This window comes from Mus caroli, unplaced genomic scaffold, assembly GCF_978045245.1.
Source record: "Mus caroli unplaced genomic scaffold, Mus_caroli_1 scaffold_9, whole genome shotgun sequence".
In the NCBI taxonomy this organism is placed as follows: domain Eukaryota; kingdom Metazoa; phylum Chordata; class Mammalia; order Rodentia; family Muridae; genus Mus; species Mus caroli.
This window is the reverse complement of record NW_028227264.1, coordinates 11,843,998-11,868,096: the sequence shown is the minus strand read 5'-3', so window position 1 is coordinate 11,868,096 and position 24,099 is coordinate 11,843,998. Positions and strand designations below refer to the sequence as shown.

At 38.9% G+C, this 24,099-nt stretch overlaps 1 protein-coding gene across 1 annotated transcript in view; it reads left to right on the top strand.

Annotated features, from left to right (window-relative positions):
• The window catches only part of Vta1 (vesicle trafficking 1), a 52,865-nt gene continuing 28,766 nt past the window's right edge, over nt 1-24,099 (top strand). Inside the window, exons 1-4 of the mRNA XM_021174648.2 lie at nt 1-164; nt 17,748-17,842; nt 20,453-20,580; nt 22,681-22,756. Of these exons, the coding sequence (XP_021030307.1) occupies nt 53-164; nt 17,748-17,842; nt 20,453-20,580; nt 22,681-22,756 (411 nt within the window). The 5' untranslated portion in view covers nt 1-52. The remainder of the gene's footprint in view (nt 165-17,747; nt 17,843-20,452; nt 20,581-22,680; nt 22,757-24,099) is intronic.

The following is a 24,099-nucleotide window of genomic DNA, read 5'->3' as shown; positions in this document are numbered from 1 at the left end:
AGCGGAAGTATCTGTGACCGGCGAGTAGGAAGTAGCGCTTCCGGGAGTGGAGATGGCCGCGCTGGCCCCTCTGCCGCCGCTGCCCGCGCAGTTTAAGAGCATACAGCACCATTTGAGAACGGCGCAGGAGCATGACAAGCGGGACCCCGTGGTGGCCTACTACTGTGAGTCCCTCCGAGTCCCCGTTCTCCCGCCCGGCTGCGCCCCGCGCCTCCCTCCGCTCTGGAGGCCCGCCCCGCCCCCTGGCTTCAGACCTGAGCCTTGACCTCTGGCTCGCCCAGGAGGACCCCAAGTACTAGACTCCCTCCACGCCGGACCCCTGTCTCTCCAGCTTAGAGCCTCGGACACGCCTCCCGGCTCTTCTGTCTTCTGGGAATGAGAACCTCGATAGGCATAGGTTTCCCAGACATGGGTGGGAAGGGAGACTAATAGAAAACATAACGAAAACTGTAAATTAATCACGAGAGCTTTCAGGTCCCTTCCAAAACTCAGACGGTTCAGTGAACAGTGTCTACTACTGAAATGTTGAATTTGACTGTTCTTGACATGTTTTTCGTACTCCTCATTACCACCAGTAAGAATTTGGAGTCATCCTTAGCTATCCTGAAAGTTAAGAAGTTTAATGCTAATATTCCTAGTTTGAGATGTATATACTACTGAAGAGGGCACAGTTTGAACTCCGTTCAGACATGCAGAGTTGGTGAAGTGGGTAGGACTAGTAGTTTTATGTAAACTATGATTTGAATATTATACTCATATCTTTGTTGCAAGAAATGACTGTACTCTGAGTTTCTAAAGAACTTTCAGAATACAGAAATGATGTGTCCTCTGTTGTGGACATCGTTAGCAAAAATCTGGACCAAGTCAAGCCTTCCCTTGTGGACATGTGTGTACCTCATTTCTCAAATGTGTGTGGATGTCCCCCTACCACCACCAATAATTGCCCTTCTCCACTTGATTTAAGATCTGAATTCCCACCTCTTCCGCAAGCCACTCGGTGACTATACTTCATTTTTATAAAAATCATACCAGTATTGTTCCCACCATGCTTGTTCTTTTGATGATCTTCAAACATATCCTAATTATTGAGCCTTTTTACCTATTGACGAGCATTCCTAAGTACTGGGAAAAAATAAAAAACCCATCTCCGGTGGTCCTGGGACTACTGAGAGGAGGGGCGTTTGAACAGTACTTATGCATTTTATAAAGTAAGTCAGGAACGGGCATAGAAGTGCCACGGTACTCTAGAGGGGACCTCATTTTCCTGTGTTCAGAAACACATTGCTCAGTTGACAGTAGAAGCCAGACCTTTGTGCACAATTGCTGAAGAATATACCTTTAAAAGGAATAGAAGTCTGAAGGTCCACAGGCAAGTTTAAAAGAGGAGGAGTGAGGATATGGAGAGTATAGAGCCAGAGAGAAGTTGGTATACAACAAAGAGGCTGACTCTGGATTGTGAACCAGGGCCCTTTGTTTCCCTCTAAGCTAATCCTTATTCATGAACCTGTAACTGCGCACCTTTGTCACTACCCAGGATCTTTTCCTTCCTGTGTCATTATGTTCATTCCTGCCCTTTGTTCTAAGCTTGTTTCCCCTGTTTTCTTTGTATAAAACAACAAAAACCAACCAACCAAACAACAACAACATCAACAAAAAACAAGAGAAGTGCTACTCATGTCAGTCCCCTAAAATTAAGCCTTACAGCTTCCTGTCATAGGTAAACTTGAAATGGGAGTCCACTCTTGTCCTCACCTTTTTGCCTGCTGTCATCTGGTTTTTATGGGTGTTTCTATTTCAGTAGAATTACTTCTCCCTAGTCATGAATGGGCATTTTTATGACAAAGTCAGTATGGCTGTAATGCAGTTTCTGTTATGAAACCTGCATAATATCCATACAGAATGTAAGGAGTGACAGGAGGTATGCATGTACTCACATTTGATGTTACTGAAGTTTTAATTTTTGCTAACTTGGTGGCTGTGGATGCTGTCTCTTTGAAGTGATATTTGCAATTCTCTGAGACTTAATGAGGTTCAACATCTATTCACATGCTAATTAAGCAAGTGCCTTTCTTTTTAACTGCCTTTTGTTGCTTTTGCCCAGGCTTCTATTGAAATGTCATTTCCTAATAATATATACTAATCCTTTGTTGCATGTATTGCAGCTATTTTCTCCCAGTTCACAGTCTGGTTTTTCTTCAAGAAGTCTTTTTTCCAAAATGCTTAATATAAATTGTCTGTCAGTAGCTAGGATACATTCCAGTTTGCTAGGCCTTGATTTCTTTTGTGTTCTCACTTGGGATTTTTCTTTCTTAAGACTATAACTGGATCACTTATCAACTATAGAAACTTTTGTTGTTGATGCTATTTTATTATCACTATTGTGAAGTTTCTATTACATGTGTGCTATCCTTTTCCTTTTAACTGTCTTCTCTTAAAGCTTTCATATATTTCATTTGTGGTATGCTGAGTAAATCCTTAAGGCCTTTTCTTCCACATATCTGTTGCTTAACACAGCTATTGAGTTGACATCAGCATTCATTTTTTATTTCTGAGTACTGTTTGTTTTCAAATCTTTCTGCCCAGTTCTGGTAGTTTCTTAGTACTAAATTCCATCTTTAAACCTTTTAAGTTACATTCCTACACACATAACCTATATGCTGTAAAATCCAAAAAGGCTATTAATGTCACCATGATGACACAAGTAAAAAAATTCTCACTGAGAAATACTATCACGTGCTCCAGACTATTGAAATATATAACTTTCCTCCCAAGCCAGAGAGTTGGGTTCTGGGGAGATTGCTTACTATGCAAACATGAGAGAGAACTGAGTTCAGACCTCCAGCACCTGCATAAAAGATAGCATGAGTCTGGGAAGCGGGACCTGTAGAGACAAGGAGCTTACCTTCTGCCATATGACCCAGCCAGTGGGGATAAACTCCAGGTTCAGTAAGAGACCTTGTCTCAGAAAATAAGGCGGAAAGCAACCGAGAAAAACTCCCATCTTTTATCCCTGCCTTCATAGATGCCTGCAGAAGGATATACACACAAAATTATCTGCAGTCTCTGTGTATAAAATACTTATGAAACAAAACTATGTATTGACTTGTATCTCTAGTACAGATACTATTATAATTAGGAGTTTCTAAGAATATGACATCCAAAATACGTTATGTGTGTTATATTTATTACTGAGTAATTTTTAAAAAGTGATTCCTGGACTTAATAGGAATTCTCTTATTTTGTTTGGTTGTTGTTACCTTAGTAGTCTTACATTTCTAGGTTGCTTGCTCTTTTGTTCTCCTTTTAAATCAGAAGTTAATGCTAAAATATATATTAGATTATTTTTGTCCCTCTTTAGCAGTACTAAGGCATTTATTGTTTACTTGCTCGGGCTATTTAACATACTCATTGTAAAATAGTAAATACACCATAATTGAAAAATCTGTCCATTCCAAGAATGAATCTCATAAGTTTGTGTTGTGGTGGTGTGGGTTTTTCAAACATAGTCTATAGCTCTGGTTTCCCTCCAACTCAGCACAACTCACCTGAGTGCTGAGATTGCAGGTGTGAGAGCCCACGGCCAGCAAGTTCATTTTTAATTATGAGTTTTTCTCTTGAGGTCAGTTTTGATCCATGTGCAGGTGTAAGAAATAATACAGAGAAAGCCTGTTGTTCCCCAAAATGCCATATGACATCTCAGCCAGAATATTGAAATTGGTACAGTCCACCAATGTTTTTCTCAGATTTCCAAGTGTTACACATATTTATTTATGTGTATATACACTTAATTCTAAGCAGTTTTGTCAGTATTGGTTCCTATTCTTATCATCACAGTCTAGACACAACAGCCTAAGAATTCATTTCAGAAAGTATGACCTATTGGCAGTAAGGTGTTTGGCAAGAGAATGTCTAAACAGGATTTGTCCTTGGAATGCACTTGGTTTATTCACACAGATTCCTTATAAAATCGTGATAGTATCGAAGTTAAATAGGCATCTTCCCGAGTGGTGGACAGTTGTTTAGGCAGAAATGCTGCTGCAGGGTTCCAGTGCTGATTCTTCTCCAGCAAGGACTCTGAGAAGCGCAAAGCCTCCACCCACATCCACCATAAAGTCCTTCAGTGGTGGAGCACTGTAAGGATGGCACTTGATGGAAGTTCTGGAGGTCCTTGAAAGCATAGGCCAATTGCTAGGACTGACAAGTGGGCCCAGTGACAGAGCTGGAATGTTCAGTGGTCACCAAGGCCAAGGCCAAAGTCTCACAAAGTCTGCACAAAGTCTCAGGTCCTTTTACCAGTGGTATCAGCACAGAAGCTAGAGAAGCCATGTTTTGGGAGCAGTGTGATCCTAGAGACAATCTGGTAGCTTTGTGCTCTCAGGGCTCAGAGCTTGGGACTGGCTCACTAGCACATCAACAACACCTTGGAGTCATGTCATTAAAATATCAAGGCCTGTTCTGTGCTAGGCTCCTGTGTTTAAGGTATCTGAGCTGCCCGGTAGCCTGCCTAGAGCTGGCTTCTGAGGTAAAGCTCTTAATAGAGATGCCTAATTGCAAACTCAGTCATCATATTATTTCAAGTCACATAAAATGGTGTCTAAGTTACACAAAATGGTTTATATATTCCTTACATCCATCATGGTACCCTTTACCATATCTACATTGTTCTCCATGTATGTATGTATGTATGTATGTATGTATAGGCATATAATCTTTTATGTGTTTACTACAGCTTAGTAATTTAACTGATGAAGGACATTCAGGACATTTCCTATTCATATTATGAATAAAGCTAACAGGTCAACAAGAATTTCTCAGAGATAAAAAAAAAACTGAAATTGCAATTCTTTTATCATCTTAATTCCCACGTACAAGCAGTCTGAATAGCAGTGGTGCTGGGAATCTAAACTTAGATCCCCGTGCTTGCACAAGAACCTTACCATTGAGCCGTCTCCCCAGCCCCGATTCTTACAGATGTGAGATCCCTGTGACTAAGTGGACAAACTAATGAGGACAGAGTACTAGTTATTAACACTCAGCTTAACCAGGGTTCCCACTTGGTTTTTATATCAGCTTGATCTGAGCTAGAGTCATAGAGAACTTCAATTGAGAAAATGCTGACATCAGATTTGGCTGTAGGCAAGCCTGTAGAACATTTTCTTGGTTAGTGATTGATGAGGGAAGGCTCAGCCCATTGTGGGTGGTGCCATCCCTGGGCAGGTGGTGGTGGGAGCCTGTGGGGGACTTTTGGGATAGCATTGGAAATGTAAATGAAATAAAAACCTTAAAAAGAAAAAAACTAATGAATGAGCCCCACAAGTCAAATAGCTTTGATTTCCCTAAAAGATGCATATATATATATATATATTTGAGTTCTATTTTATTTTGTTTATGAAAATGTAAAAAAAGAAAAACCAAGCTGGAGGGTTAATGGGGGGGGGTTGTTTTCATAAGTCAACTGGTCAAAAGTTACTGCGCTGAATAAAGTTTGAGAACTAAAAAAAAGAAAGAAAGCAGGGTAAGCAAGCAGTGAGAAACAAGCCATTAAGCAGCACTCGTCTGTGGTCTCTGCATCAGCCCCTGCTGCAGGTTCCTGTTCTGTTTGAGTCCCTGTTCTGATGCTTTTGGGGATGAGCTATGAAGGGAATAAACCCTTTCTTCCCCGAGTTGCTTTTGGATATGGTGTTTCATCACAGCACTAGTAACCCCAACTAAGATAATCTGTAATAAGTATAAGTTAAACCAGTACCATATGTTAATATAAAAATTGAACTTGGTGCACGTTCAGTGGCATAGCTAAGTGAGTTGGCACAAACGTGTTGAAGATATTTTGGGAAAATTAAATATCTGCAGTTAAGTGGTTCCAGTTTGGGTAAATTCATGTTTAGGAAAAAGTCATGAATATTGCTTTAAGCAGAATTCCATCAAATATATATGATATATATCTTTTTTCCGTTAATAAAGCCAGAAAAGGTAAGAGTCCCTACAAACAACCGACACTGAAATATTTTGGACACTGCTAGATCTGCTCCTGTGGGTAACACTAAGTGCAGGAAGATCTTAACATTCTCGTTTGGTGAGCATCACCACCTACACCTGTACTCCTGGCACTCAGGTGAGTTGAGAGGAGCAAGAGTTCACAGCCAACCTGGGCTACATGAGAACCTGCCTCAGAAAAGCAGCAGTGCTAGGCAAATAGCTCCCTGTTTAGCAACTGCTAGCACATGTGGGGCCCAAGTACTGCACACGCTTTGCTGTAAAGGAGGTGTAAAATTTCAAAGCACAGAGTGGTGTGTGTGTGTGTGTAAATATATCACAAAAATATGTAAATACATATGAAAATAGTGACTTCACTGGAGAAATTATTGTTTAAAAAATGGCAAAGTACATTTTATAAGATGACAAGCTATGGGCTGGTGAGATGGCTCAGTGGGTAAGAGCACCCGACTGCTCTTCCGAAGGTCCAGAGTTCAAATCCCAGCAACCACATGGTGGCTCACAACCATCCGTAACGAGATCTGATGCCCTCTTCTGGAGTGTCTGAAGACAGCTACAGTGTACTTACATATAATAAATAAATAAATCTTTAAAAAAAAAAAGATGACAAGCTATATAAAAATGTAGAACAAAGAATAAGCAATAGCGTGTTCGTATATGTACGGCATTTTTGCTTCTGATTGCTTTTTCACTTTCTCTAAGTTGACATATTTCATATTGTAAAAATAAAACCATTAAAAACTGAAATCAAAACTATTAAAAGGCATAGGCAGTGAGGAGCCTCAAATGCTAATCAAAAATTAGCAGGGTCTTTTTAAGTCTCCCCACCCCCTTTCTTTAATAAAACCAGAAAATATTTGAGTCCTCACTAACAAAACTGTATTATAACAATTTTGACACCACCAGATTTGATACTATAGGCGGAATCCAGAAAGATCTCTTTTTAAGTTCACTGTAACTAAAAATATGAACATTCCAGTTTGGCTTTTAAAGATTCCTCTAGGGGGTGGCATTGTAAAACCATACACCTTCAGTGACCTTAAAAACAGTTTCTTGGGACTCCCTTTGTTTATGTGATCACAAAAAGATTAAGTAGTTTTTCCAGAAGTTGTGGATACATGCAACAGTTTCAGTCAAATATGATATAACATATTAAAGCAGAAATGTTTTTTATTCATTTTTTTACACCCCAGATTTTATTCCCTCTCCCCCCAGTTCCTCCCCCACATCAAACCTCCTGACTGTACCACATCCCATACCTCCTCCCTCCCCACCCCCATCTCCATGAGAATGTCTCCACCCCCCCACGCCCCACCCACCTGACCTCTAAACTCCCTGGGGCCTCCAGTCTCTGCTGTATATATGTGTTGGGGGCCTCATATCAGCTGGTGTATGCTGCCTGGTTGGTGGTCCAGTGTTTGAGAGATCTTGGGTCTGGGTAGGAGGGAGTCCAGGTTGACTGCTGATCCTCCTACAGGGTTACCCTCCTCCTCAGCTTCTTTAGCCTTTCAATCACAGGGGTCAGCAGCTTCTGTCCATTGGTTGGGTGCAAAAGCATCTGACTCCTTCAGCTGCTTGTTGGGTCTTCTGGAGTACAGGCATGCTAGATCCCTTTTTGTGAGCGCTCCATAGCCTCAGTAATAGTATCAGGCCTTGGGGCCTCCCCTTGAGCTGGATCCCACTTTGGGCCTGTCACTGGACCTTCTTTTCCTCAGACTTCTCTCCATTTCCATCCCTGCAGTTCTTTCAGACAGGAACAATTATAGGTCAGAGTTGTGGCTGTGGGATGGCAACCCTCTCCATCATTTGATGCCCTGTCTTCCTGCTGGAGGTGGGTTCCTTAAGTTCCCTCTCCTACTGTCAGGCATTTCATCTCAGGACCCTTTGAGTGCTGAGAGTCACTAACCTCCCAGGTCTCTGGTACATTCTGGAGGGCCACCCCCAACCTCCTACCTCCTGAGGCTGCCTATTTCCATTCTTTCTGGTGGCCCTCAGGGCATCAGTTCTTTCCCTCACCCAATACCAGATCAGGTTCCCCTCTCCCCACACACACACCCCTAGTCCCCCCTCCCTTCCATCCCAGGTCACTCCCTCCCTCCTCCTTACTTGTGATTGCTTTCTTTTCCCTCCCAAGTAGGACTGAGGCATCCTCACTTGGACCCTTCATCCTGTTGACCTTTTTGAAGTCGTCTGTAGACTGTATCTTGGGTATTCTGACCTTTTTTTTTTCTTTCTTTCTTTCTTTCTTTCTTTCTTTTTTTTTTTTTTTTTTTTGACCTTTTTGAAGTCGTCTGTAGACTGTATCTTGGGTATTCTGACCTTTTTTCTTTTTCTTTCTTTCTTTCTTTCTTTCTTTCTTTCTTTCTTTTTTTTTTTTTTTTGGCTAATATCTACATATTAGTGAGTACATACCATGCATGTCCTTTTGGGTCTGAGTTATCTCACTCAGGGTGATATTTTCTAGTTCCATCCATTTGCCTGCAAAACTCAAGATGTTGTTGTTCTTAATAGCTGAGTAGTATTCCATTGTGTAAATGAACCACATTTTCTGTATCCGTTTTTCTGTCATGGGACATCTGGGTTGTTTCCAGCTTCTGGCTATCACAAATAAGGTGATATGAATATAGTGGAACATGTGCTTCTGGGCATGGTGGGCATCTTTTAGGTATATTCCCAAGAGTGATATAGCTGGGTCTTCCAGTTTTCTGAGGAATCTCCAGACTGATTTCCAAAGTGGTTTTACCAGCTTACAATCCCACCAGCAATAGAGGAGTGTGCCTCTTTCTCCACATCCTCACCAGCATGTGTTGCATTATTTATATTTGTGCAGGCATAAGGACACCCATGTTTTGTTCTATATTGTAATCATTTTAGTAATTCGAATATTCTCCTTTGTTTAAATAAAGCTCTTCAGAAAAAAGCTGGGATTGCAGGAATACAGTCTGTGCAACCCCTCAACTTTAATTTCCTTCTTTGCCATCCCAGAGAATTCAAGCCAGTTGGTACTGCTTGCTTTTCATAATAGTTACATTTGACTGCTCAGAGGTGAAAACCTGCATCCTTTTTGAATAGCAGCAGACTATCTATAATAGGCTTCAGTAGATATGCTTGCTAAATTCTACTTCATTTAGCTGTTACGGGTTACTTTTTTTTTATACTTGGGCTTATCAAGTTTTGAGGAGGGAGTGCTTGTGTTTATTGAGACTCAATTTATTACCATTTCCTTTTGAAAAGAGGGCTGGACATCATGGAAGAGCAATTCTTTGTTGACAGGACTACCTGGCACATTTTAGAAAGTTATTGTTAAGTGGCTACAATTCCCCCACACTGCACTCACTGGGAAAGTGAGTAATGTGCTTACCATACAAGCATGACGACCCAACTTTGATTGCTAACACCCACATAAAAGCCAGGCAAGACAGAGTTCCTCTGTAATCCCAGCACTCAAAATGCAGAGACAGGTGGATATCAGGAACTGATTGGGCAGCCAGACTATTTAATTCGAAAGCTCTAGGTTCAGTTAAGAGACCTTGGCTCAAAAGAAAACAGAAAAACAAACAAAAATGTGGGGGACATTGAAGGTAAACACCGAAAATTGCCTTTAATATTTATATGCACGTAACTCACAATGCTCCCCCATGTTTTTCCTGCTCCCTCTAGAAGCAATAGACAGTACTGTTTTGCCACCTTTGAGAAACATATGTCAAAATAATGCATGGGTTTTGTTTTGATTTTGAGAAACTTTCTAATACTTATAAAAGAATAAAGAATCACTCACCCTCCTTCTTACAGTCACTACACATACTGTTTGTGTGAAGTGACTAAAATGTAACACGGTGTGCAAATGCACACCTGCAGTCTTCTGTAACTTTATGTGCCAGCTGACATCCTTAGGCTTCAGTTCTTTTGAGGGAAAAAAATGCTTGATTATGTCCGAAGGGAAGGTTATGAACCATACAGCTCTGAAGTGGGACAGTGTCCAAATGGAAGGGCATCCTGAGACACAGGAGCCTAGGAGCCACACACTTCTGAGAGAAAGCCTTCCCAGGAAGCAGAGATGTTGCAGCTCCATCCTGATTTTTATGATGGTTGTGCTTCTTTATATTCCCATTCACGGTGCATGAATGTGACCCCCACAATCACCAGCATTGGCTGGTTTTCCTCTTAGCCATTCTGATTGAGATAAGGTGAAGAACCCTCAATGTAGTTTTGACTTACATTTCCACAATGAATGACAATGTTGAAATGTTTTTATTTGTTGATTAACCCTTGAGTAGTTTTGAACAACACGCATTTGTTCATTGATTTCTTAGATTTTTTAATATTCTATATATCCTGAATATTAATTTCCCAGATGTATAGATAGCAAAGATTTTCTTGTGTTCTGCAGGTTGTCTCTTGTTTGGTAATTACTTTGCTGTGTAATCTTATGTAATTAACATTTGTCAATTCTTGATATTCTTCTCTAAGCTATTTTGAATCCTGTTCTTAAAGTCTTTGCCTATGCCTCTGATTTGAAGGGTTTCCCCTGTGATTTCAAGGCTTTAATTGGGAACTTGGATCTATTTTCAGTTGAGATTCAGAGCCATAGAGACAGAGATTGACACTTTTACATCTGACTGTCCAGGTTCCCAGTACAATATGTTTAAGAGTCCATCTTGTCTCTGACATACAGTTTTTGTACCTTTGAGAATCAGATGGCAGGAAGTGTTCATTTTATTAGTAATCTTGGACCAAAAGTAACATTAGCTTCACAATATTTTTTGTGGTGAACTACTTTGATGTTACCACTTTTAAATGATTGTGGAAATGCATGATTCTTAAATACTCACTTAATGCTAGTTTTCTTTAAGTTACTATTACTCCAGATCAATGGAGTCTTGAAGAACATATACTTTTGAGTCTTCTATTTTTAACTGGAGTAAGTCATTTGTATTACTAATTACTAGTGTGCTTGAATTCAAATACTCTTACAAAAACCCGAAATGTCAAATACAACACTGATAGCAAGAATATCTGACTCTTTGACAGATAATTGGGGTACTCTTTGGTGTGGTAGGGGGCAAGAGTATGTGCGTATAAATGAGTGTTTTTACCTGCCTGTTTGTCAGTGTAGCATATGAATGCAGTGCCTTCAAAGGCCAGAAGAAGGCATCAAATCACCTAGAATTGAAATTACTGAGTGTTGTGCTCCTCCTTGTAGGTGCTGAGAATAGAACTCAGAACAACTGGAGTGCTCTTAACCACTAAGCCATCTCTCCAGTCCTCTCGAGCATTTGTTTTGTGTAAGAATTCTGTCAGTCTCTTAATAATATTTATAATATAATTAATAAGTATTTCTTATTTATTAGTAACCATTATAAATTTGCATTAAGGCATTATAGTCTGCCATCATACATTATATAACTTTACACATAAAGTATTTATTGTTTTTTTCCTGCCTTTTCCCTATAGTTGGTATAGTGTTCATACATATGTCATATACCCTGTATTTTTATGTTACTTTTTATTTTATATTTTTTATATTTTTACTTTTAACCATTATTCTATAAAGTGAGAAGCCAATTTTTCCTGTGTTTGACCATATAAGTACCATTTTCACCAGTCTCCTTCCTTTTTGAATGATGGCATTCCTTTTTCTCCCAGAACTCTGTCTGCCATTTCCTTCTTCATTCCATGCTGAGATTACTTCAGCCTCTGCTGCAGGAAGTGAGCTTTCACCTCAGCCTTTCTTTTTGACAGATGCACTTGCAGTATACTGGACTTGACAGTTTGTTTTTCCTTCCACCTCCTTTTGGAGGCCTTTCTGGCTGGATCCCTTCATTTGGAATCTAGTCACATGTAAGCTAGACACCTGACACTTTCCTGGACCAACAGAGGCTGGCTTCTAGGTTGTTTGTCTTTCTTCTTTTCTTAAGATTGTTTTCTCCGGGTTTTATTTTGATGCTATTTCTAAGGCTCATTAACACACACACACACACACATACACCCTCTTCTTCCCTCCTTCCCTCCCTCCCTTCCTCTCTCCATCTCTCCCTCTCTTTTGCTCTCTATGGTTATACTGTACTGCTAATCATATTAAGTAAATTTTCACTTTGGATGAGTTTTTCTAGGTGTTACATTTGAGTCCCTTTGTGTATATTTCTCTTTTTCTTCTCTGTACTAGTTTTTGTTTGTTTGTATTTTTTTTAAATGCTTTAATATTAGTTCCCTAGTATTTGATTGTCATCTGATATTTCCTTCATTTTAACATCGCTTGATCTGTTTGAATTGTTGGCTTACTGCTTTATTCGTCATATTTTCACACCTGTATGCTTAGTAATTCTTGCTTGGACATAGGACACTTTGAAAAGATTTGATCTGGCCAACATTCAAGGTATTTGTGGTTCCTTGGATCGTCTGTGCTTTGTTCTTTTGTTTGTTTCCCAGTAATGTCACCATTGTTGTTTCTAGTTCTGTGTGGAGCATGGGTACAGTAGCCTTTGGAGAGGATGAATAAAACAGGTTTTTCTTTAGGGACAGGTTAGCCCTATTACTAAAGTGTGGTTTTGGAGTCTCCTGAATATTCTGGATAACTCTCCAGGACTCTCCACGGTCTAGTTGGACCATAAATGTATTCTAGCACACTGTGTATGCTTGAGAAGAGGTAGACACGTAGCCTTTGTGCATTCTTTGGCCCTGTGGAATTTCCCCCTGCACAGACCTGTAGTAGTGTTCAGCCAACTTCAAATGTTTGGCTGTACAAACCAATGAACTTCTTTTTGTATAGGTTCCTCCAGGTCATTACTCTGGCCTTCAACTTAAAACTGCCTCATTCTCCCTGAACTCTTTGTTGTTGTTGTTCTTGTTTTTAATTTAATTAATTATTTATTTTACTTATTCACTTTATACATACTGCTTACTGCAGTATGTCTGGTCTCCTGGTCACCCCCTCCCACAATTCTCCCCCCATCCCCACTCCTTTCTCAAGACAGATAGAGGGAGGGAACTGAGTGGGAAAGGGGATGGGGGCTCAGGATCAGGATGTGGGGATGGACAGGAGGGATGGACAGATGGCCATCAGAATGAGTGGAAATCTGCAACTGACAGGGGTGGGGAGGTAGAGCATATCTCCAGGAAGACAGAGAGCTGGGATAAGGGAAGCTCCTAGTGAACTGTTTTTCCCAGTTCAACCAGAAGACGTGCTGTCCTTGCTTGGAACTGTTGTCCTTCCTCTGGAGTTTAAATGTGCTCCTGCACAGTGCTGGGCTGATCTTAGGTGTTCATGCTTGTGTCTTTTCTCTAGATACCATGGATGGTTTCTGCTGTTAGGAAATGTTTTTTATGTATTTTGTTCAGATATCTTTCTAAGGCCTAGGCTGGCCTTGAAATCATTCAGTTTCACAGGCCAGCTTTGAACCTGGCAATTCTCTTGCCTCAGCCTTAAAAGTACAGGTCTGCTCCCCCCAGTGTAGCTTGTGATGTCATGCAATGCCTGCTGTGCATCAGCACAATGCTACTCCCGAATCTTACATGTGAGCATTGGCTGATTTAGTACATATTTTAAAACCTAGGTGTATTAATTCATAAGTAGTTGTATCATGACAGGAGCTTCAAAATCCTTGTTTGATGAAGGGTGAATATACACCCATTATTAGACATTCATTTATTCTGCCTTCCTTGTTTATTCTTTTGTTTTGATTTGTGTCAAACTTTGTATATTGTCAGGGAAAGAGATTGTTGCTGCAGTTTTACTTTGGAAAGTAGTAAAATTATACCTGCTATAAAACAGTGCACAGAGCCAGGCAGTGGTGGTGCACGCCTTTAATCCCAGCACTTGGGAGGCAGAGGCAGGCAGATTTCTGAGTTGGAGGCCAGCCTGGTCTACAGTGTGAGTTCTAGGACAGCCAGAGCTACACAGAGAAACCCTGTCTCAAAAAACAAACAAACAAACAACCCCCCCAAAAACAGTGCATATAATTCAGTGTTTGACTCAGTAGTTACTGCACAAAGGATAATACTGAGCATATAGCAGGTACATACTTGAAATAGTATAGTATTTTCAGTTTTATTTTTTGAAATAAATTTTGTTTTTAAATGTCAATATATATTCTAGTATTCCAATGCCATGTTCTTTTAATATAATATTTTAATATAGTAAAACCTTATTTTTCACTGGGGTGTGTGTGTGTGTGTGTACATATATATTAAAATTTTATACTTACATCATGTTAGGCATTTTTACATTTCTCTTGGATAAGCAAGATGTTAGAATATTTATGTTCAGAGTCTGAAACCTTGAATAATGCATACTTTCATGATTAGTGAATGTTTCTCTCCTGAATGCCTCACATTAAACTAAAGTTGGGATGGAAAGTACTTAATCCTTTTGCAAACATACCTCATTACTCATCATCACATAATATTTATTTATAAAAACAAACAAAAAGAGACCATGAATTTGAAAAAGGGTGGGGTGGAGGTGTATGTGGAAGTGGGGAAGGCTGCCATTATAATCTCAGAAAACAATTAAATTATCCATCTCTCTTGCCTAGAAGAAATTCCAACATGAAATATCCTTGTAGACAATGTTAGCTACACACATTTGTTCTACCTTAATAGGTGTTTTCAGTGTTGCACATTAATTTTTATTGCATTTCTGTTTCTCTTATGAATTGGTTGTCTCAGACATCTCTTTGAAAGTGATCCTTTTTTCATCCATATGGCAAAAGATGCTTTCTAATATTCTTTCATACAGAGATTTAAGGTTTTTGGTTTTTTTTTAAATCAGTATTGGAGAATGTATCTTCTATTACTTATTTCAAACTTCAAATTGTAAGACACTTAACTAATACATAAATGTTAAATCAGAGTCTGAGAGGATCTAGTGAGTCCCAGGCCAGCCTGACATGCATAGCAAGATTCTTATCTCAAAAAGCCAAAAGAAAAATGCATTGTAAAATTAAATATGGTTGCAAAGATAGCTGAAAGTAGAAAGATAATTTAAAAGTGGAAAGATTCTCAAGAACTGGAAGCCTGGAGTAGTGCATATAGTTAAGTGTTAGAAGAACAGAGTATTGCATTCACAGCTGTGCTCGACAGACTTCCTTCCCCTGTGTGTATCCGCTGGAGATGCTGGAGATGCTAATTCAGTTGTGGAATGGCAGTGTGTGAGCAGAGGTCCGTCAGTATGCCGCTTTACATTTGAATTAGATTGGGTTGCTTATTACAGAGGATTCAAACTAATGATCCAGTTAAACAAGGATTTACTCCCTGATTAAAAGAAAGACTTGTTAGCAGTACACATTGTCGGTGAATCTCCATGAAGTTACTAGGGCCCCGAGCTAGTGTAGTTTCAGAGCTAGCAACTAGCACATTGCAAAGGCTGCATATAGTTCAAGGTGAACACGAGAGTTACGAAGTGGTAGTGTTCTAGATGGCAAGGAAGAGATGAAGGAAGTGAGATCTTTCCCTGCCTTTTATGGCTGGAGAGAGACTTTATGAAAGTTGCTCCCAGCAGTTTCTGGTTCTGTAAACTTAGGTTTAGTTCTTATATAAGGCCGTACTTTTGTTTTGAGCATAGCAAAAAGATGGGAAGCTGCCATACGAGAAGGCACCCAGCAATCTCTGCTATAGTAGTATCCATGTAACCAGGAAAGTTTCAGCAGTATCCCAGATGGACAAGGAAAGACCCTGAGATCCACAGGTCATTGCAGACATGATAATATTGGGTGGCAGAGGACACAAGCAGCCCAAGAGAGTTGGGAAGACACTGGAGAGAGAGTAAATTAGATAACAGCAGAATTTGTAAATCACAGATAGGCAGTGGGGGGGGGGGGGGGCGTGGATTTAAAACATAATGGTTACCTGAGGACTACAATCCTGATGCCCTGAAGTGATAGCACGTTTCAGGACGAAGCGGGGACCAAGGAAACATTCACACTCGGTGGATGTTAATTCTAAAGCAGTATGTGAAGAAGAAGCTTGGCCTAGATTAGGGCCAAAAAATATTTGATTGCTGGAAAAAATGGTGTACAGTTTGTCACATTTTTCTTCTACCCTGAAGGACTAGAAATATGTATTGAACACCAATCTCCAATAATATTGTCTATAATTTATTAACTTTAAATGAATGTATAAAAGTAAATATTTTAGAGGACTGAGTTATACAGGTGCTTGCATATATCATAGAAATAACTATATAGTGGTACTTTGTTTTAAACACACCTTCAAGTATCTCTAGGTGAAAATGGCACTAGGGAGAGCTACTTCTCGTTTTTCTCTAACCCGAGGAACTTTCAGATATGTGCATGGGAAGTACAGTAACATAAAATTAATTGTAACAGTTAACTTTTAGAACTGCCTCAGTGTGTGTTTGCTAGAAGAACCCATGTGTGCTGTGAAACAGTCCTGTAATCTCCAGGACATGCTGAGTTTGTAGAAGGAGGAATTGCAGACTTTGTGTGTATGTTGATCCTGTAAAGTCACCACCATAAAGATTTCTAGTTCTCCACACTGGAAACTGTTGAAACTGGGATGTTTGATAAAGAGGGCTTCAGTTTTAGCCTTATCTCAGACGCTTTTATTAGTTTTTAAAGAGGTTTATTTATTTAAAGGGAAAGAGTACATTGAAATAACTGAACCAGCTCTTCCTATCAACTTCAGCTCTAGCCTCTGATGGCACCACCCTAACCCAAGTTGTCTATCAGCTCCACTAACTTGGCAAGCACTCTTTACATGGAATTGTATTTTATGTTGCTTTGTCTTGTCGAGTCTTGTCTCTTAACGCTTTGACTCACCAGTTAAATTATATATCCTTTTGACACTATAGGACTACCTAGTTTTTTATTTGTTTTTAACATGTTGGGAAAAGAAGGCCTTACTTGTAAAGATGTATTAACATGATGCCTGTCTTGCATTTTTAGGTAAGATTTTGTGTTTTTTTTATAAATAAAATCCATAAGAAATCTAATCTTTATTTTAAATTTATATGGATTCTGATTTTCTTACTAGGAAAAATATTTTAAACATTCAGTCACTTAAAGGTAATATTTAAAGTATAAAAGTTCAGGTGCTTCCCATCTCAAAAGCTGGTGCTTTTAAAAGTCCAGAAAGCTGGACCAAAGGTAAAGCCTAGAGCCAAGAAAGCAGTGTGGTTGGCGTGTTTCAACAGGCAGAACTGGAGACAAGAATACTGAAGATCGGTGTTCACAGTCTTGCTGTGTGTTCTGGAAAGGGCGTGTAGGAGAAGACATATTCAGCTGCTAAGTTGTGAAGACTAAGACAGTTCACACACCAGTTGCTAGGAACAAGAGTGGTGGTTCCTTAGCTTGTGTGCTCAGCAAAATGCCGAGTTGTTTTTTCTACTCAGGAGATGATGCAAAGACTCTGGAGCCTCAGGGGCAAAAAAAAAAAAAAAGAAAAAGCCCTGCTGTAAGCACAACTCATAGTGTCCTAGTGTCCAGTCAGCAGTGCTTACCTCAAGAACAGCAACTACACAAGATGGTGAGATAGATGTAATGGAAAAAAGAAAATGCAAAATTATCAAACAGCTAAGATTGATCAAAAAGCTGTGGGCTTATATGTTTTGCCAAAAATCAAAGCTGTTCCCCAGGTCCAGGTCTGTAGACTGTTCACTTATATCCTAACCAATGGAAGTTATCCTTAAGAATGGGTGTTGTAAATTTCTTAACCATGGACCTAATTAAATATCTGATGAATTTTTTTAAAGTATAGAAATTTAAAGCCAACATGTGTTTTTCTCTTCTGTGTAGGTCGTTTATATGCTATGCAAACTGGAATGAAGATTGATAGTAAAACTCCTGAGTGTCGTAAATTTTTATCAAAGCTAATGGATCAGTTAGAAGCTGTAAGTTACACACTACTAACTTATTATCTGGCTGTTTTATATGGCATTTTATTTTGTATGTTTGTGCATGTATTTTCTGTTATTTCAATTCTTCCCCTAACTACACTTAGCAATGTCACATTCTACCTGGAGAAAAATGAGTAATCTTAAAAGCCCACACCATATCCAGGGGAGTCTCAGGTGTAAAGCAGGCCCACGTCCACATTCCCATAGATGGCTTTCTGCTCATCCTTTCATAAGTAGCAAGGCCTTCGCTGCCTTCCTTCACATAATCATGTGGAGTGTTGAGTGAAGAACTCTTAATAGCTCTTACTGTAATAAAGTGGGCTATTTAGTGAAAGGAATCATGAAGAAAGAGGTACCAATTGCTTATTCTCTTTCCCTTTTCCTTGCTGGAAGCCACATACCTTCCTCTACTTGTTGGACAGTGGTGGAGCAGCTAACACCTCTGACCCTTCGGTAGGGTTTAACTTCACAGGTTACTGTGCAGATCGATTGAGGGGAAATGGAGTTGTTAAATTGGATGTCATTGAATAAAGAATGCAATGCCAGCCATGAATAGTCTTAGTAATCAGGGTTTACTCCTTTGCCCTGCTCTCCAGGTGTTATGGCTGGTTTGTATTGGCACTTGACGTAGCTTAAGTCACTGGAAGAGGGAAACTCAGTTGAATTGCTTTGATGAAATTGGCCTGTGGGCGTGTCTATGAAGAATTGTCTTGATTAATAATTGATGCAGGAGGTCTCAGCCCACTGTGGATGATACCATACTTACTTAGGCAGATGGGTATGTAAGAAAACTTACCGAAGAGAACCAGAGAGCAAGCCAGTTACAAACATTCTTTCATAGTTTCTGCTCTAGATTTTGCCTTCAATTCCTGCCCTGACTTTCCTTAAAGATGGATTGTGACCTGGAAATGTAAGCCAAATAAACCTTTCCTCAAGTTGCTTTTGGTCATTGTTTTTATCACAGCAACAAAAACGTAGAGCCCAGTTGTCATTGGCAGCCATAGATATTGTGCCCTCCCTCTCTGACTTGCTGTGGCTGTCTCCTGGTTTCTAGTGTGGCTTCCATGATTGCAAGGTGAATTAGAGTGCTATGGCAGAGGTGCTGTTGGGGAAGATGGGGAATGACTCACACATAGAATTTGTAAAATTCCTCCTTTCACAGGCATCCGTACAGAATATGTCTCTTTCACACTAATAATAACAACTAAGATAAAAATTCAGGATGAGCAGAACTCAGTTCTTTGCAATTCATATAGTCACATTTATATAGGGACTCACCTGGAGTTTAAATGACATCAGGTAAGTTCATTCATATGAATGCATATCTCTATGATACATTGTTTGCATTATACTCTAAAGCCATCAAACATGTTGTGGTTTTATCAGAATTTTTTGCTTGATGAGAATAAAATGAAGTGGTGTGTTCTCATGAATTTTTTTAGATCTAAATCTGGTTTTGCAAGTCTTTTTTCAGCTTGAACACAGTAAATTGTATTCTGTGAGCATTTGAGTGGTTTTTTTCTACTGTTTTTTCAGAATCAGATTAGTCAAAATTACCTTAAATTACAACATTACATATATCACTTCTGATCTTTAAATTATTCTATTTTAATTTTTAAAGTTTTACTTTAGCTTGCTTAGTAGCCAAGCCTGATATCATGAGTATGCGTGTATGCACACACATGAGTGTGTTTGTATGCATGCATGTGTTCCACATGTGTGTAGTGCCTGCAGAGACCAGAAGAGGGCATCAGATCCCCTAGAACTTGAGTGACAGATTATTGTAAGCTATCTTGTGGGTGCTGGGAACTGAGCCCATGTCTTCTGCAAGAACAGTAAGTGCTCTCAATCCCTGAGTTACCTACCTCTCCAGTCAGACTCTAATAGAAGTAGTGTAATAATATGCTTGCCTGAATCGGATAATCTCAAAAGAATTTTATTTCAATAACATGGTCCTAGATGAGAAAAACAGAAGCTCTTTTGATTGTAAATATTTCAGATTGCTATATATGCAGTGGAGGGATATGCAGACTAAAAGTCTGCATAGCTGAAGTTCTGTTGACAGGGACTGTACATGTTTAAGTATAAAATAATCTGGTAATGAGTTTGTCACTGTATACTGATCAAATAGATTGCTGTGAGCTCACCTTTAAACTGGTTCTGAGGCACTATTTTAGGGCACAGAAGCTTCTAGTCTTCTTTTTATATTTGATACAAACTGAAATGGGTCAAAGTTAAATTTTAAATTATGTGCTTGAGAAGTTTCTAGTTCCATTTTAGGGTAGTTGTTAGGGACTTGGTAATATTTAGGAGGTTTTGATTCTTCACCAGTACACGTGGCAATGTTGTCTTTTATTTTTGGTTGTTTTTATCTTTAGACCTCAACTGTACCTCTACATTTTCATCCCTGTGAGGGAATCGGGCTTTGGTTTGAATACAGGAGACTGGTGTAGACCCATTTTTATTTTTATAAGGTTTACTGTTACAGCTTTAATTGAAATGAATATAAAGTAATTTACTTAAAATAATTATTAGAATTACTTGTGCATAAGTAGACCCTTCTGAGAATACAAATCATGAGCTATATGTCTGATTTTATTTTAGCTTAAAAAACAGTTGGGGGATAATGAAGCTGTTACTCAAGAAATAGTTGGTTGTGCCCATTTGGAAAATTATGCTTTGAAAATGTTTTTGTATGCAGACAATGAAGATCGAGCTGGACGATTTCACAAGTAAGTAAGCACAGGAAAATACGAATGCTTTTACAAGTTTGTCTACCTTCTGACCAGAGTTACACAACTTCTAGTTGAATTCTTTCTGACCACCCAAGTAACGGTTTATATATTGTGGAATTGTAAATCCACAATGATTTTTTAGGTTACAGATGTGGGCCTTTCTACTTAAAGAAAATAACTTTTGGACCTAGCTATTTCAAACTTATTTCTCAGTAAATTTATCCCAATTAGCCATTCTTTACATTTAGTAAAAATAGTCAAAACAAGTTTGTCTTGATGGCAGTAAATTTTAAAAACATTCCATTGTAGCTGGGTGTGGTGGCACATAGCTATTCTGAGACCAACAGAGGTTGCGTGGCAAGACACTGCTTCAACAAGTGTGAACACAAAAACCAAAAAAGAGTACTATACCAACCAACTTAGCTGACTCATTAGTCATTATTATAATAGTTAAAACCACATTAGTCATTATTATAATAGTTAAAACCATGGAAATAGACTGTGGTCTGATAGAGAGTCAGGCCATGCTCGACAGTCCTAAAAAAAAGCAAACTCCACAATAAAACCTTGCAGCATTTACTTAGAGTGTGTTAGTGCCTTCTGATAATACTAGCAATTGATTCCCATTGTGTTCTTGGAACAGATTTTATTTTAAACATTAATTTCAGTATTTTTAAAAGACTTTTTTTCTTTTTTTTTTAATGTTACATAACCCTTTATTTTTTTAATATATTTTATTATGTATTTTCCTCAATTACATTTCCAGTGCTATCCCAAAAGTCCCCCATACCCTCCCCCCTCTCCCTCATTTCCCTACCCACCCATTCCCATTTTTTTTTTTTTTGGCCCTGGCGTTCCCCTGTACTGGGGCATATAAAGTTTGTGTGTCCAATGGGCCTCTCTTTCTAGTGATGGCTGACTAGGCCATCTTTTGATACATATGCAGCTGGAGTCAAGAGCTCCGGGGTACTGGTTAGTTCATAATGTTGTACCACCTATAGGGTTTCAGGTCCTTTTAGCTCCTTGGGTACTTTCTCAAGCTCTTCCATTGGGAGCCCTGTGATCCATCCAATAGCTGACTGTGAGCATCCACTTCTGTGTTTGCTAGGCCCCGGCATAGTCTCACAAGAGACAGCTATATCTGGGTACTTTCAGCAAAATCTTGCTAGTGTATGCAATGGTGTCAGCGTTTGGAAGCTGATTATGGGATGGATCCCTGGGTATGGCAGTCTCTAGATGGTCCATCCTTTCGTCACAGCTCCAATCTTTGTTTCTGTAACTCCTTCCATGGATGTTTTGTTCCCAAGTCTAAGAAGGGGTACAGTGACCCCACTTTGGTCTTCATTCTTCTTGAGTTTCATGTGTTTAGCAAATTGTATGTTATATCTTGGGTATCCTAAGTTTTGGGCTAATATCTACTTATCAGTGAGTACATATTGTGTGAGTTCCTTTGTGATTGTGTTACCTCACTCAGGATGATGACCTCCAGGTCCATCCATTTGCCTAGGAATTTCAAAAATTCATTCTTTTTAATAGCTGAGTAGTACTTCATTGTGTAAATTTACCACATTTTCTGTATCCATTCCTCTGTTGAGGGGCATCTGGGTTCTTTCCAGCTTCTGGCTATTATAAATAAGGCTGCTATGAACATAGTGGAGCATGTGTCCTTCTTACCAGTTGGCACATCTTCTGGATATATGCCCAGGAGAGGTATTGCTGGATCCTCCGGTAGTTCTATGTCCAATCTCACCTGAGGAATACCGAATGGCTGAGAAGCACCTGAAAAAATGTTCAACATCCTTAATCATTAGGGAAATGCAAATCAAAACAACCCTGATATTCCACCTCACACCAGTCAGAATGGCTAAGATCAAAAATTCAGGTTTCAGCAGATGCTGGCGAGGATGTGGAGAAAGAGGAACACTCCTCCATTGTTGGTGGGATTGCAAGCTTGTACAACCACTCTGGAAATCAGTCTGGCGGTTCCTTAGAAAATTGGACATAGATTTTTTTTTCTTTTACGGGTACATGACTACATTTCAGTGTATGTTGGTTGGTTGATTTTTAATTTAAATTAGAATACCCTTTCTCTTCCAGAAACATGATCAAGTCCTTCTACACTGCCAGCCTTTTAATAGATGTTATCACAGTGTTTGGTGAACTCACAGACGAAGTGAGTATATGCTTTTTCCTGTCTTATAGCTGATGACAAGTAATGACACTTGTTATCAGTTTTCTGATTGCATCATTTATTCAGAAAAGCATGTCTGTCAGAACAGTAATAGAAACAAAAAAAAAGGTATTTTTTTTTTCTAAATATGTTTTGAAAATCAAATGAAATACTTTCCACACAGGATAGCAATACTTTGAAAAATACTCGATTTTTCACTTAAAAAAAGGAGAGAGATAGACAAACCAGAAAATAATGTAATTGAATATTTAAGAGCTTAAAGAAAAGGAATGGGGGGGCAGAAATTACAAAATTGTTCCCCAGAATTCTATTGATAGCATGTGATAGTTCCTTGAGAAAAATAAGCGATGGGCAGGAGAGACAGCTCAGCAGTTAGGTGCCCTGGCTGCTCTTTCTAATGTGAAAGTATAGATAAAGACATGTCCGATAAATACTACGTGACCAGAAGGCAAGTAGCAATAACAAACAAAGTCAACTTTAAAGAACGTATTAGTGATGGCAACACAAGACATCTCATAGTAGTCAAGGGTCGCTTCATAAAGAATATTCACGTGCTTAAAGATTGTTCCCATGTGTAATTGTACATGTGAAAATGTACAGTTACAAGTGTCTGGATACTTAATAATAGGATTTTCAAATTACATGAAATCCTTAAAAGTGTATCATCATTGTTGGAGATTTTAAAAACCTCAGTCACTGACTGTAAAAAGCAAACAGTTTCTTTAACAATCAGTAAAATTAACCAGACAAATAAGGACTGGCCCTGAAATGTTTAGAATGAAGAAAAACCAGACCTTTCAGACTTTGCTTGGTGGAAATGTTAGATGTTACAGCTGCTTAGTGGAAAGAATTGGCAGGTTTTATAAAATTAAACAGACTCCCACCATTTTACCCAGCAATTCCTTTTCTGATACTTACCCAAGAGAAATAAAAACATATGTCTAGAAAAAGAACTTGCTCATTGAAAACTTACTTATAACAGCCAAAATCTTGACACAACATAGATATCTACATCTGAATAAATATTAAACAAACTTGTGATGTTACTCAATATAATACAGAATCAGCAACTTGTAGCCTAGAATATAGATAAAACCTGTAGATATGCTGATCAAAAGAAGAATCAAGTGGTGTACTGTGCATGGTTGCTTGTATATAATGTATAGCTACAGACAAGTTCATTGTAATAAAAAAAATGAAAAAATACTTTTAAGGTATTTTTTAGGGAGTCAAGAGAAATGGATCTCGAATGGGCTATAAAAAGTTTTGCTTAGTTGTAAATTATATATATTGAGAAGTTTATGGTTTACACTGGCATCTCTTAA